Source organism: Caloenas nicobarica, chromosome 5 (genome assembly GCF_036013445.1).
Source record: "Caloenas nicobarica isolate bCalNic1 chromosome 5, bCalNic1.hap1, whole genome shotgun sequence".
NCBI lineage: Eukaryota > Metazoa > Chordata > Aves > Columbiformes > Columbidae > Caloenas > Caloenas nicobarica.
Genome location: NC_088249.1, coordinates 67626520 through 67640469, shown reverse-complemented (window position 1 = coordinate 67640469; position 13950 = coordinate 67626520). Strand labels below are relative to the sequence as shown.

At 50.3% G+C, this 13950-nt stretch overlaps 3 protein-coding genes across 3 annotated transcripts in view; 2 read left to right on the top strand and 1 right to left on the bottom strand.

Moving 5' to 3' along the window:
- Positions 1-13950, bottom strand: part of GATD1 (glutamine amidotransferase class 1 domain containing 1) — an 82262-nt gene that overhangs the window by 1856 nt on the left and 66456 nt on the right. Inside the window, exon 12 of the transcript XR_010606253.1 lies at positions 7272-7358. The gene's annotated coding sequence lies outside the window, so the exon portion shown is untranslated. The remainder of the gene's footprint in view (positions 1-7271; positions 7359-13950) is intronic.
- TMEM80 (transmembrane protein 80) lies at positions 74-7140 on the top strand. The gene is made up of 5 exons (XM_065635360.1): positions 74-101; positions 2757-2779; positions 4231-4324; positions 4438-4530; positions 5640-7140. The coding sequence occupies exons 1-5, from the start codon at positions 83-85 to the stop codon at positions 5843-5845; spliced, it is 435 nt and encodes a 144-aa protein (XP_065491432.1). The 5' UTR covers positions 74-82; the 3' UTR covers positions 5846-7140.
- Positions 10469-13950, top strand: part of EPS8L2 (EPS8 signaling adaptor L2) — a 45776-nt gene continuing 42294 nt past the window's right edge. Inside the window, exon 1 of the mRNA XM_065635351.1 lies at positions 10469-10713. The gene's annotated coding sequence lies outside the window, so the exon portion shown is untranslated. The remainder of the gene's footprint in view (positions 10714-13950) is intronic.

The following is a 13950-nucleotide window of genomic DNA, read 5'->3' as shown; positions in this document are numbered from 1 at the left end:
GCAGAGAGGGGGCGGGGAGACGAACGGTCGCGGCGCACGGGCTGCCGGGACGCTGGAGGACCGGCGGGGGCGGGGCGCCAAGATGGCGGTTGGGAGGCGAGGTGAGCGGCGCGTTGCCATCGATACCGGCAGCTCCGTCCCCGTGTGGCGGCGGGGCGGGGGGTCACCGGGGCGGCGGCTCCCCACCGTGGCAGAGGACACCTCTCGCCGCCCCAGGCGGGGGGACACGACGCAAGCGACGCGGGGGCCGAGGTGGGCCCGGCCCGACAGCCATATCGCGACAGCCGCGACACGCTGAGGTAGATCCCGGCGGCTGCGGGCCCCGTGTCGGCGTGAGCAGGCGTTTGTGCGGGCTGATGAGAACCTTAACGCGCAGGCAAACCGCTTTCCTGAGGCCGAGTGACACCCCTTGAAAACTCAGGTTTTTGCTTCAAATTATGAACCACCGGGATTCAGAGGGGAAAAAAAAAAAGTTATTCCCGCTCATTAGCGGGGTCAAAACGGTTAATTTCCACTTCCAAAGAGGTCAAAGGTTTCCCGAAAAAATATAAATTCAACCCTAGGTGGACAAAGCTGGTTTTGAAAACTTTGGCTTGAACAATGAGCGTTTGCCCGAGTCCTAAAAACACGTTGGCGCAACGAGGCGCAGGGGCCACATCATCTACAGCTGCTCTGTGCGTTCAACGGAGCTGTGGCGTTAAAAAAATAAACCAGGTTTTCAGAAAATGGGCCGTGTTCTACCCGCAGCATGCACAGCGTCACTCACAGGCATTTTAAACCCAGCAGCAGCCTGGAGAAGTGGTCAGACTTTTGTCATGTTTTTCTTTTTCCTGTACAGAACGCTCACTTTCCAATTAAAACCCCCCAGCTGCAACTTCATTAATCCTCGTGGTGAGACGATCTCGGGGTGTTGGGAAGAGCAGCCTGCTCTCATACCTGAAATTATATATTCAGCTGGTGTAGTAAGGACTACAGAGCTGCAGGTTCCCTATCAGAGCCTGGTGTGGGGTCTGAATGTTTAACCCGTGTGACACGTCCCCTGTCACTCGGGGAGGCAGCACGTTCTAAATAACAGCAGCACGTTTTAAATAACAGCAGCACGTTCTAAATAACAGCGGCACGTTCTAAATAACAGCAGCGTGTTCTAAATAACAGCAGCATGTTCTGAATAATAGGAGCTCTCAACCCGCTCCTCAGGACAGATGCAGGAAGGTCATCAGTGCCCTCTTGTGGAAAATCATTTTTAAAAATAAAAAGTTTAAAGATGGAGAGCTGCCATTAGGGAATTTACCTGCACAGTAAAATCATATTACTCTAATTATACCACTGGCATCACAGTAGCGTAGCTGCCCAGTGTTAATAAGGCTACAACCAGTACAGCTCAGTGTTTGGTTATACAGAAAAATTTTCCAATCCAGACACTTCTTTGGAATACTAATATGTCCGCACATGTGTTGTGGTATTTCAAATTAATGTCCTACTTCGCATTAAAAAATCACCTTAAAACGCAGACATCTCCTTGCTGCGCAAGACACATCACCTTGATGCAAGGCGTTACTTTCACATGAGGGTTTATACCAGGGTATAAATACAAATGCATCTTTTACCATTAGTTGCTGCAGAATAAGATACATAATTAACGCTTTAACTCCCATTCTGCAAAAAGAAGCATGAAAATGTGAAGGGATGAGTCTGTTGGGAGCTCCAGTCCCTTCAGAGATGCAGCCTGTCCAGGCGGCACCGCAGATCCCAGACAGCACAAATCACCCAAAATTCCTGCCTATTTCCACTGTGTTCCTAAACTGGGTACTTTAATTAGGTGCCTAAAGTTAGAAGGGATTAATTTGGGCCCAACTGCATAAACCTATGAGGTGATGAGGACAGTGCCCTCCAGAAACCCGGGGGTGAGGATGGGGAGGTGAGTGTGTCCCACTGATTTGACAATAACGATGCTTCTGAGCAGACGGATGAAACGGCCTTTCACAGACATATCTGCGCTCTGCGAAACAGCCATCATAACTTTTCAGTTGCTGTGAAACAGTCATCGTAACTTTTCAATTCCTCATGTGGCTGAAAGAGGCTGAGAATATTAATGAGTTACTTAAGAGCTACTTTAGTAGGTCAGTGCCATCATGTTGCAAGGGAATTTTATCCGTGTGTTTTTTGCAGAAAGAAAACAGTAAAATGCAGTGGTTAGCTTAGAGAAATATTCTGTACGATTTCTGTGGGTGACCGGAATAGAGAATCATAGAATCGTTTGGTTTGGAAAATATTAAGGTTTTGCATAGAATGACTCTGCTTTTGAAGGGAACTGGTCGGGAAGGACGTTATTTAGAGGAACCGGGGAACGCTTTCTCACCATTTCAAAACAAGTGGCACATTCTGGTTCCCTTGCGCGTTCCCCGTGTTCCTGCACAGTTGTAGGGAGGGATGTCATCTGTGAAGGGACGGGATGAACAAGTTCTGGGTGGTGCCTCTGCTCCTCTTCATGTTTTCAAAGAGATGGGTTCCTCGGTGACTTTTCACAACAGGGGTTTCCCCCAGACTACTTTAGAATTGATGTAGATGAACAAGTTATTTTTGGAACCTGAACTGCATGATCTGAGGAAACAGTAAATCTTCCAGTGAACTGAGAAAAAACAATTTTTCAAGCATGCTTGACCTCTCTAGTAACATCAGTCATTTGAAAGTTTCTGCAGCACTTTTGGGAAATATTTAGACTCATTTTCTTCTCTTTGATTTTTTTCCTTCTCCAGGGAAAGGAAGAACTTCATCAGTTGTATCCTTTTTGTACCTTCTACCCCTGCACGCAGGAATCTTCAGGAGGTCTGGCTGAAACGCATTCACATCTTCCTGCCTAATATATCTGCACAATGCTATTTTTGTGTTAATTCTGTAGAGTTTTCCATCATCAGCACCATCCGTATGAAGCAAAACCACTAAAACTTTTCTTCCAGGGGAAGATTTTTTTGCAGCATTAGCTGAGATTTTGCACAGACCCCTTTAACCCCCCCTGTTGTCCTACGTTTATGGTCACGTAACTCTCATTTCCTTAGGAAGCGAGGCTAAAAATTGGATTTGTGGAGTGCTGGGCCCCATGCAGCACACCTCACCTCACCTCACAGGCAGCCCACAGGAGGTAGTAAAAGCAGCTTTTAGTAGTATTTCCTCTTCTCTCATGTTTATTCCCTCTACCTTCACTCCTGCCAATATCTAAGAAGCCTCCAAAGAGGAGACACCCTTGGCCTCAGAGATTTCCATGCTTAGAACCTCTCTAGTAATTTTTTGCTCCACCTTCCTCCAACTGGAAAAACCCCCAAACCTGGTTCTGTTTTAATAAAATGAGCTGCTCTGGGCAGCGGAACAGAGCCAGCGTGTGGGTGCTGCTGCCTCCAGAGACCGGCTGGGCAGTTCCCCTAAATCCGCCTGCCATGAAGTCCCTGCTCGGAGAGATTCAGGATTGGAAAACGGAAGAGAGGGGAGGATAAAGAATATTCTGAGTATAGAAAGCCAGGTGTGGAAATCAGTCAGGGTGACGGAACACTGGAATAGGCTGCCCAGGGAGGTTGTGGAGTCTTCTTCTCTGGAGACATTCAAAACCCGCCTGGACGCCTTCCTGTGTAACCTCACCTAGGTGTTCCTGCTCTGGCAGGGGGATTGGACTGGATGATCTTTTGAGGTCCCTTCCAATCCCCAACATTCTGTGATTCTGTGTGTGATTCTGTATGAAAGAATGAAATCTGCACTGAGATCTTCCTTATATAAATTACATTGTATTATTTAAAGCTAGGAAAGGCATTTGGTATAATTTGGTTATCAAAGATACATATAAACGGGCAAACTTTCTGGATTCTTGGAGCCACATTCCAGCTTCTCCCTGTCCTGGTGAGCCTCAGGACATCCTACACATGTCTCCTGTATTTTATTATCACATGCTGCTGTGCCTCAAGAGAAAATGATTCCTTCAGTGCGGATCTACCCGCCGTATAGGAACTGGGGGCATTTGGAGGGTGTATGAAGGATTGTGGAGCTCTGAAATACCTTGGCAATGGATCCATGTAGATTTGTCTGCAATCTCAAGTGACTCTCTGAACCCGACCCAGGAGGCCACAGTTGAAGCATTTAGTAGAAAAAGGCCCAGCAGCAGATTTTGAGGTTACTGGGAAATGGTGATTTTAGGAAATGGATCCTACCTCATTGCTCTGAGAAATCCTTAACAACAGGTATCAGCTCTCGTCTCTTCCTTTACAGATTCTATTTTATATAAATGGCATCTATTACATCTTTTACTTCTTGGTGACTCTTGCAATGATTGTTTATAAAAGTAAGTTGCACATGTTCTAACACAGACACAGGCGGTGTGCTTATGACCCAGCTGTGGTTTGTCCGCATGCCTACTCTATTTTCCTGCTTTATTTACTCTGTGTTATTTGACAGGTCAAGTTTTCGGTTATCCAGATGACTTCTTGGCTTGTGATCTTGCCCTCCTTTTCATTATGGCCATTCTTGAAGCGCTCCGGTTATACTTGGGTATGTCACGTTATCACCAGGCCTTTTCAGTGGAATATCATCTCTAAACATTAATCGTTCTGAAATTGAGTTTGTGTCAAAACACACCAGTTTAGCAGAACAGCAGATAGTTGGAGATTATTGTTCATTTCTGTCATTAAAATTTAACTGACTGATCAATATATTTGGCCAGAGTGTCAAACAGAATTTGCTCTCATAGGAAATATAATCTATAACGCCATTGAAGGCAAGAGCTGGGTTGTCAGCAAGCAATATAACTGGGACAGCACCTACACCTTTCCCTTCCCCTCCTTTGTAAGACACATATCAGTTCCAACATCTTCATTTCACTGAGGCAGAACAGTGTAAAGTGCCTCCTGACTCCACTCCAGAGCTTGATAAAACTTCATAAAGTCCTTTTTTAAAAAAAACAAGTTACTATTAAAATTCCTAAGCCATTTATGGAAGGTGGGTCTCTGTTGAGTCAGATGAGTTGCTGCAGGGTGAATTCTCCTGCTGCCCTGAAGCTCCTGCGTCTGTTTGCCTGGAGCCTGCTGGATGAACAAAGCAGCGAGTTTCAAATCTAATGTAGTTAAACAGCAAAATCTGCTGAGACTGGCTTGGAAATAAGATGCAAGGAAGAAAAAAGTGCAGCTTCTCCACTATGACAGTAACTTGAAATAGGAATAGACGAGCAGGGAACAGAGAAGATTCCATATTGCGTAAGATTTTAAAATCAGGTTTGGATGTCCTTAGATGTGCATCGCAGCTGTCACACCGAGTGTGGGGCTGGGGGGCCCGGGGGCAAGTTTGGTGGTTGACTGAGAAGCTGAGCGATCAAACTGGTTGCAGCTTCAGAGCCGATTATCTGTGGTAAGAAAAGGTGGGTGGTATGACTTTGAGTATCAACTGGTTGCTTTTTATTTAGATTAACTTCGGTCAGCAAGAAGTGGACTGTCTGTAGGTGTTTGTTCTTATGTTTACTGACAGAGCCTCAACTCGGGCTGGTATTTCAGTGTGCTCTGAGCTGCGAGAACTAGAGCCTTTTTTGAACAGGAATATTCTCGACGTGGCTTGTGATATTGCCAGGAGAAATCGAAGACTCACATCAGCTTTTTGTTTCCGTCCAGGCTCAAAGGGTAACCTGACAGAAGAAGAGGCTCCGCTGGGGCTCAGCCTCGCAGTCACACTGGGGAGCGTGGTTTTGTCCGTGTATTTCTTGGTGTGGCAAACATACGTGCTGAAAGCAGACGTCATTCTAAACTCCGTTCTCCTCTGTGCTTACGGGTTTGAGTCGGTACTAAAGGTCACAGCCATTGCTGCTTTTGTCAGCTAAACCCCAGCAGGTTTCAACATGTTTTCGATATTTCTTCTATAAAAGAGTGGGTTTATATTTCAAAAAATTAATTCTTCTGCATATAAAAATCCTGTAAAGCTTTCTCCTGTTTAAAGCACACGTTTTTGAGGGGCAGAGGTCTCCCTGAGCAGTGGGTAAAACATCCTGTCCAGCAGCCGTGTTACACTATCTCCTCAGCTTATTGCTGGGCAAAGGCAGGAAGCGATTCAGCAAAACCGCTTAATGCTCTGGTATTCATCAGAGATCGAGATTGAATTTTCATTCCCAACACAGAGTAGGGGCCAGTGCATTGTCTGACTACATGCTGTTGAGGTTACGTGAGTTTTCACAGCGCAACAGCAACCAAAGTGACACAGAAATGAATGAGGCCAGTGCAGTCCGGGCTCATTTCTGCCTTCCCACAGACACTTGTGTGTTTGAGGGCACAGTTCTGCTTCTAATTTCATTTGTGTTCTCAGAGCCCAGTGGTAATTTCCCTGCCTTTAGTAGGGCAGTACCTGGTTTATCCCGGTGGAAGAGTTGAGTTTTGCGTGGCTGGTTCTTAAGGAGGCGGAGGCCTGAGGCGGGAGTGTGAGGGTTCGAGTGTTCTATAGAGTGGCCTTAAGGTGAGCGGAAACATTTACTAATCACTCACCCTTCTGCCCTATTTAAAAGTCCAACGGAATGTTGTCGGGTATATTTCTATTCGGTGTTAAATGTGTTGATTTCCATGATCCTGCAAAAATTACTGCATTCAAGCCTTGTTTTTTAAATGAAGAACTGTGTGCAATTTCCTATTTTTTTACTGTATCAAAAATATGTATTAGTGTAAAGCTTGAGGAGTTTGTGGGGTTTTTGTACGAGCAGGTTTTTATATTCAGAATTTCCTATTTTTGTATTTATTTATTCAAATAAATAATGCTTGCGATCTAAGAAGTGTTTGAAGTGCAGAGCACCTCGTTTGGATCTTGGGCTACAGCTCCGCCTGGCAATATTCACGGAGCGTTCAGACAACGCCCTCAGACACAGTGTGAATTTTGGGGTGTCCTGTGCAGGGACATAGTTGGACTCAATGATTTGGTGATCAGCTGCACCCGTGAAGACAAGGGGACAGTGACAGAATTGGGCGCTAAGGAGCAGCCAGGAAACGAAGGAACCAAAAGTTTCTGTGCTTAATCCGTGTGAATCAAACACCCGCCCATTTGTCCTTCCAGATTTGCGTGGCATAATGGAATGTACCCACCGCGTACTTGTCACATACCGAGCTGTATCTGCCCCATTAATGACAAACATACCAAGCAAAACCCTTTTCTGTATGCATACAAATAAAACCACATTTTTTCCTGGTACTTATACCTGCCTTATACAAAGTAGAATATCTGACAGTTTCTAAAGGAAATAACTGCAAAGCGGAATTTGTTTTTACCTGAATGCAGGTGGAATGGCAGACGGGGTCTCACACGTTAACTTCAGGTTGCAGCCTCTGCGCTTGACCTTCCTTCTGTGGTGCTCGCTGCAAACAAAATACAAATATCAGCATGACCAGAGGCAGCAGAGACCCACGGTGTAGATTCAGGAGCCACCGGCAAAGCCAGCGGAAGGTGTCCCTGCCCCGGGTGTTGGATCCACCACAGATCCAGATCGCCACCCCCTCGGCTATGGCCCTACAAGCGGTTGTGACGCTGCACCACCAAACCAGATCCCTGGCCTGATCTGTGCAGAAAAGAGCCCTCGAAAATGGTTCTTCTGATGAAGGTGTTAATTAGGTGATGACTGCCACGTTTCTGCCATCCCCACAGCACGGCATGAGTTCGGGACAGCCTGCAGAGTAAAGCAGCCTCCTCCTTGGGTTTTATAAAACCGTGTGTTTTATATACACATATGTTATAAAACGTGGTGAGCCCTTTGCTCCCTGACCATCATCCAGATGAAAACCAAGAGTCAGCAGAGAGGGACAACGCTTGCTGCCAGTCAGCAATGGGGTAAATGTACACATATGATAATGAACATACATTCTAAGCTCATTTCAGAGGACCGCCTGGTGGCTGGCAGCCTGGTCACAGACACCAGGACGGCTGTCAGTCCTCGCTGGCACCAGCCTGGGTTGGCACCCTCAAAAGGGCAGGACAGCTCTGTTTCGGTTTTCCAGTTTACAATAGAATTGCCCATGAACTTTTTTCAGATTAGATGAGCAGACACTGGGGTCCTGCTGCTGCTGACAGCTCGTTGCTCTGGGATGAATATAGAAGGAAGAAGAGTCTGGAAGCTTCAGACAACTCCTTTGTCTTGGGTGTTTCCAGGCTTTGAATGGGAATTGTCATTTCTGCTGGTGACCCTGATTTCCTGGCAGCTTCTCTCCATGCTGAGCTGGCACAAAGACCCAAAGTGGACCAGGCCCTGGCCTCAGCATTTCCCTGGCCAGGCGCTCTTCTGCAAACCGTTCCCATTCGGAGAAGCAGAGCACGGAACAGTGAAGCCATTGATGACATTTGCCAGACATAAGATTGCTGGAACTTCTAATTATGAGGCCCAGCCCTTCTGAAACAGGATGAGCAAGTTGGATGAAAATGGCATTAAAAATTTAGAGGAACACATATTTTGAGGAGCTGGGTTTGGGTGTTGTTTGCTCTGCGAGAGAGAAGTCTTTGTTCTCAAGCCATCACGGGGTGTCTGCCGCCAACCTGATTTAAAAGGCTGATCCTGAGAGGCAAGTTACCCTCCTGGGATTTTAAACTCAGAGATACTCTGAGAGATAGTCCGTGGCTTTATGGGTCCGCGGCTTTTGTGTGCTCTCGGGGAGGCAGAAACAGCGTACAGACCCAAAGCCGGCTGAAGCGGTGCAGCCCCCCAGCGACTGATGTCCCTGTCACAGCGCTGAAGGGCTTCGAGCCATCCTCAAAGGAGCAAGGCTGAGGACACTCGATCGTTTGGTCCCACATCTGGGAGCCACATCAGCAGAGTGGCCGTACAGGGACTGTCACCATGTTATGGGGTCACCCCATGTCCTGCACCGAGATCCCCCCGGGATCTCACCAACATCGCAGCGAGGAGGATGACGGGGCGCTGGGCGGGTGCATCACACCGAGGATCAGTTCACGTTCTCCCGTGGCGGAGGAGGTTGTACTGTCAAAACCCAGCTGCCAAAACCGTAACTGTCATGCGGGGAGCGGGCTCTCCCCTGCCCGTCCGGCTCCCCCGGCGACATTCCTCCTGCAGTAACTCACCCGGGGCGGCTCCGCCGCGCTGCAGCGTCTGGACACGGGCCAGGCAGCGAGATGAGCGCTGGCCCCCGTACCACAGCAGGCACCGGAGAAAACCACAGTGGCAGGGAGCTCAACAAGCGCCAAGTTAGGGATGCCAGGCGTCCTCCAGACCTGTGTCCTGTGGTGGAAGCATTTTCCTATTTCTTTCTCTGGTGTCTGTTGGGGTTGCAGCTGTTTCTGGTGACAGGGGGGTCCTCTCTAGCATACACGTGCCATGGGTTCAACACACGGTGGGCAGGCCTGTGATGCACATGCACTTTAATAAAATGCTCTCAAAAGCCCCGTTTTTTGGAAAGGACTGGCTAACCAGCTGGATCTCACACTGCCACGAACCCATCTGTAAGACCCAAATATCCAGCTAACGTTTTACAGCTTAATGATCAGCTCATCCCATTGTTTCAAAAAATGTTAAGTCTTGAGGCAAATGAAACCAGGTGTTTTTTGAAAGCAGTAAGTCTGCCCCGACACGAGACCATTTCCCAGAGCTCAGGGTCCCTCCAGGCCCCCAAACACAGGCTCTGCAGACGCCAAGCACAACCCAAACATCCTCCCGCAGTCTCGTAACACAAACTCAGGAGCGGCCTTGCCATCTTTTAAAATTTCCCCCTGGAGACTATGTGATGAGACTGGGGTTTCTAAAGAAACCCTTCCCAGAGAGCACGGGAGCAATGTTCAGCACAATGCCAGGGCTGAAGCTCAAGTGCAGCGCCGAGATGTGCGGCACGGCCAGGCCCTGCTGCCTCCTGCTCACAGTAGAGCTGGGGCACAACAAGGGGCTTTGTGGCCAAGTAACCCCAAAGAGCACAGTGCACGGTGTGGGGTACCCCGGGGGGCTCTGCTCCTCACCCCACTGCTTCAGGGACCTGGGGAGAGAAGCTGCTTTGCCCTCTCCCCATCTCACCTTTCCCCGCTGCAGATGTCAGGGTTGGAGCAAAGCCGGAGGAAAACACCCCGCGAGCCAGCGCGGAGCTGCAGAGGAGAGCACCGGGCTGCACAAAAGCTGCCTTGTTCCCCCGCAACGAGGCGGTTGGGCAGCGCGTCCCCTCCCTCACCGGCGACGGAAAATCCAGCTCCGAGCGCTCCCTTGCCACCCCTCGGGTACCAAATGTTCACGGGTGAAAGAAACCTGAAGTTTTCCACGTGCCTCCCAGCCAGCACCTCGGCTCTGGGTGCCCTCGCGCCAAAGGCCCAGCCGCCCCCGGCACCTCGTGGGGACGCAGCCAGTTCGCCGGGGCCACCGGCTCCTGGTTATACAGTAACCTGTTGCTCCGGGTCCCAGCTCCACCTCTCGCTGCTCCACATCCCTCCCCTTCTCTCTCCTCTGCCAAGAAACCTCTGTCACCTGCTCTCAGACAACCGGGGCGAGCGGCACCGGGACGAAAGGGCAGCAGCGCAGGGACCCCCGGGCTGGGGTGCCGGGTGGGCTTTGCCTCCCTCTCCTCTCCATCCTCCGGGCCGGGCAGGCAAAGCGCCGTGCGGGGAGGGAGAAGGAGCTGGTTTGCCGGAGAATGGCAGCAGGATTTAACTAGGAGGGCACGGTGAACTGGGAGAGGACGCGCAGGAGCTGAGGGGACGGCAGGAGACGAGAGCGGCTTCTCAGCACCGGTGAGTCCCCTTCGCAAAGCCTAAAACTTACATTCCACCCCCCCAACATTTATCTGCGTCAAAAGTCTGGCTGATTGAGCTGCGGAGGGAGTGGGACTGGAGAGGGGGCTGGGCTGGGATAACAGCGCCTAGAATCGTGTTGGGTTTTAAGGGTGAAAAAAAGTATTTTTTCCAGCATTATGTTTTCAGAGTTTGCTTCCCGTTCTTGCATTTCCCCGCCGGGCCAGATCAGTAGGTGGCACTTTCTTGGCAGCAAAATGTCCGTCTGGCACAACAACAGGGCTTTTTTTTTTCCTGTTCCTAATGAAGTTTGGAGATAGAGTTTTGAGCAGCTGTTTGTTTGTAAGCTTTGGGGTTTCCTCCTTTAGGGACGCGTACAGAGATGAGTTTTGCTGTTCTCCACCGGGCACCTGGTGGAACTGCTCCTGTGCTGGGTGAGATCCCCTGCCCGGGGCCCTGGCAACATCCACCCCCTATGTCCAAGGCAGGGAAGGGCTCGCTCGGAGCTGCCCTCATCCCCTGTGTGACAGCTCGGGCTCCATGAGCTTTCGCTCTCCTGTCCCCTTTCACTTATTTGCCTGAAAAATGTTGGTGCAAACTCCACTGAGGACAAGGCTCAGGGACAAACTATTTGACTGACATTATTTTTAAATACTGGAAATAATTGTGAGACAACACAGTAGTAAAATACGGTAATTGCCCTGCTGTAATTAGGGCAACGGGGCGTAACACTTGCGCTGCTGGGCTGCTGTGAAATGCTGCACGAAGCGAACGCTGTAACAGGGATCGGATCCATCGGTGGTGGTTTGTCTGAGAGCTCCAGCGCTGGGCTGCTTTGGTGGGATCTGCCCCTAAAAAGGACTTTTTCTGAGTTAAAGAAATGACAGCAAGGCTCAGTGCCCAGCTGACACCGGCTGGCTGGAGCACAGACCCCTGCAGCAGCACATTCCTGGCTCCGTTTAGTTGAGTGATCGAGTTTTCAGTTGATCAGGGAGAAAAACTGTTCCTTCAGACACAGAAAGGGCAGGTACTGAATCAAGGAGCCCTTTAAAACAAGTCTGTCAAGAGACTCGGGATCCGCTGTGGAAAGGTGCCTGCGAGTGGCAAAGGTCGCTGCCTCGCCCTGTGTAAAACCGTGGGTTAAACTGGTGTTTGGGATGACACCAACAGCTCCATCCCCGCTGCGGCGGGGCCGGGGTCGTTCCTGCTGCTGGGTTCTGCCGCTGAGGCGTTAGGAAGCTGGACTGACCGAGGACCTGGTGCTCTTTTGGATGGATCCCAGCCCTCCAGCAGATGGTCCAGAGCAGGACCTGCTCCACTGCACTCTGCAGGGCGGGTTCGTTGTAAAATGTTGGAGCTTAAATGGACTGGGGGTGTTTTCAGGCACCTAAGAAAAAGTTGAGCGTCGGCATCATTGAACTGGATGTTGGTGAAGTCCTGGGGAAGGGAAGAGCTGTGCAAGGCGGTGAAGCGCAGCTGGTGTGTGCGCACATGGTTTGCTTGGTGCGATAAAGCAGTTTGCCAAGACAATATCTCAGTCCTTGGCTTCCTGCCCCTCTGCCCCCCAACACGAGGGTGGGCAAAGGCACCAAGACAGAAGCGAGCAGCCTGGCCGGCGCACAACACGAAACATCTTCTGGGCGCCGGGCTCCATGTCAGGGACAGACTCTTTTTCGGTGCCCACCTTTGTTGACTGCAAACAACTCGCTGCCAGCTGGAGTGACAAACCCTGGCCCTGCGCCTGGTGACGCAGCTCCTACAGACGGCTGTTTCTGGGGCTCTGTCCGCCTGGCTCCCGATGGATGCGGGTGCCCCGTCTGTACAGCACAGCCTGCAGAGTCACCGCGCTGCACGGCCAGGAGAGGAGACCCTGCTGGGGATGGCCAAATCTGCCAGATGTTTGTTAGCAGCTGGTTCTTGATGAGACTGCTTTGAACCTGCTGGAAAACAGAATGCTTTTCGTCGGGTCAAGGGATAAGACAGGCTGGAAGTGGAATAGATTCAGAAGAGACCCTGATGTGCTGAAGGACTCAGGAGGTTTCAGTCCTTGTTACAAAGAAAGGAGTGAAACGGGGAGAATATATGCGTTGGCTTGCGTGGGCTTGAGAAACATCCATATAAAATAAGTCCGGATGCAAAGCCTGAGTGCGTGGGGGAGCCTTGGAGTGTTATTCTCAGAGGGCTGGATCCCGGGGTGCTCTTTGGAGCTGTGTTTGCGTCACACTCTCTGTTTGCTTTCTCTCTTCCACGCCACAGTCTCTCTCGAAGCGCTAAGGCCAGGACAGGTTTGCAGGTTTGATGAGACCCGGAGGTTTTCTCCTTGTGCGGGGCTCAGCTGTGGCCTCACACGTACTTTACCTGCCAGCAGTCAGCAGAACTGCTCTCAACTCCAGGGCAGATGTCAGTGCACAACCTTTAGCCTACGAGTTTGATCTGACTGGCAATAAAATTAATTACCCTCTAAAAATACTCAAGCCTTACGAGCCTTCCCTAGTGTCCCACAAGAAAAAGTGCCAGAGAAAGCACCCAGACTTCCCAGGGCAACTGAGATGGTTTCCCGCACGTCGGTAAGGCTCTCTGGGGAGCAGGGTCTGCCTGGAACAGCAGCAGGCGTGCACGGCCTCCTGAACCACCCCGCTTTGGCCAAGGTTCAGCAGTTGCCCAGAAAAATCCCCACCTGCCTGCCCAGGAGGCATCCGAGCCTCCCACTCCGAGGGAGGGGAGGGTGGTACCTCCAGAAACCCTCCCTGCTCATCAGCAGCAGCATCATGGTGCCAGGCGCTGTACGACACCCGAGTGACGCAGGAGACCAAATCCGAGGAGGCCCAAGATCACAATTTGGCTCTTGGATCTCCACCTGCCCACAAGACCACGCAGCTTTTCACCTGTCAGGGTTACACCAGAGCGGAACATTAAGGATTTTCATGTAGCAAACAGCAACTCTGTCTGCTCACAGTGGGTTTGAAACGGCAAGCTCAGGGAAAAAGTATGTCACCCATCCCTAAAATAGTTAGTTCCCCTGCATCAAATCACTGCCAAGAGGGAGTTGAAGGGGATCCCGTGTTGGTGGGATCCCTGTGCTGCTCCCACATGAACAAGGCCAAGTCTGCGCACAGGGCGAGAGCTCGTCCCTTCCCAAGGCAGCCAGAGGTTTCCTTTCTCCTGGGCTGTGGACGGCGCCGCCTGCAAATTTGAGATGCACGATGCCGGGAGCGGTAACCAAAAAAGCCCTGGTAT

Coding starts and splice junctions, on each gene's coding strand:
- TMEM80 (XM_065635360.1), top strand. Junction 2,780..4,230: donor AAGGAAGAACTTCATCAGTT/GTATCCTTTTTG, acceptor AACAGGTATCAG/CTCTCGTCTCTTCCTTTACA. Junction 4,531..5,639: donor AGCGCTCCGGTTATACTTGG/GTATGTCACGTT, acceptor GTTTCCGTCCAG/GCTCAAAGGGTAACCTGACA.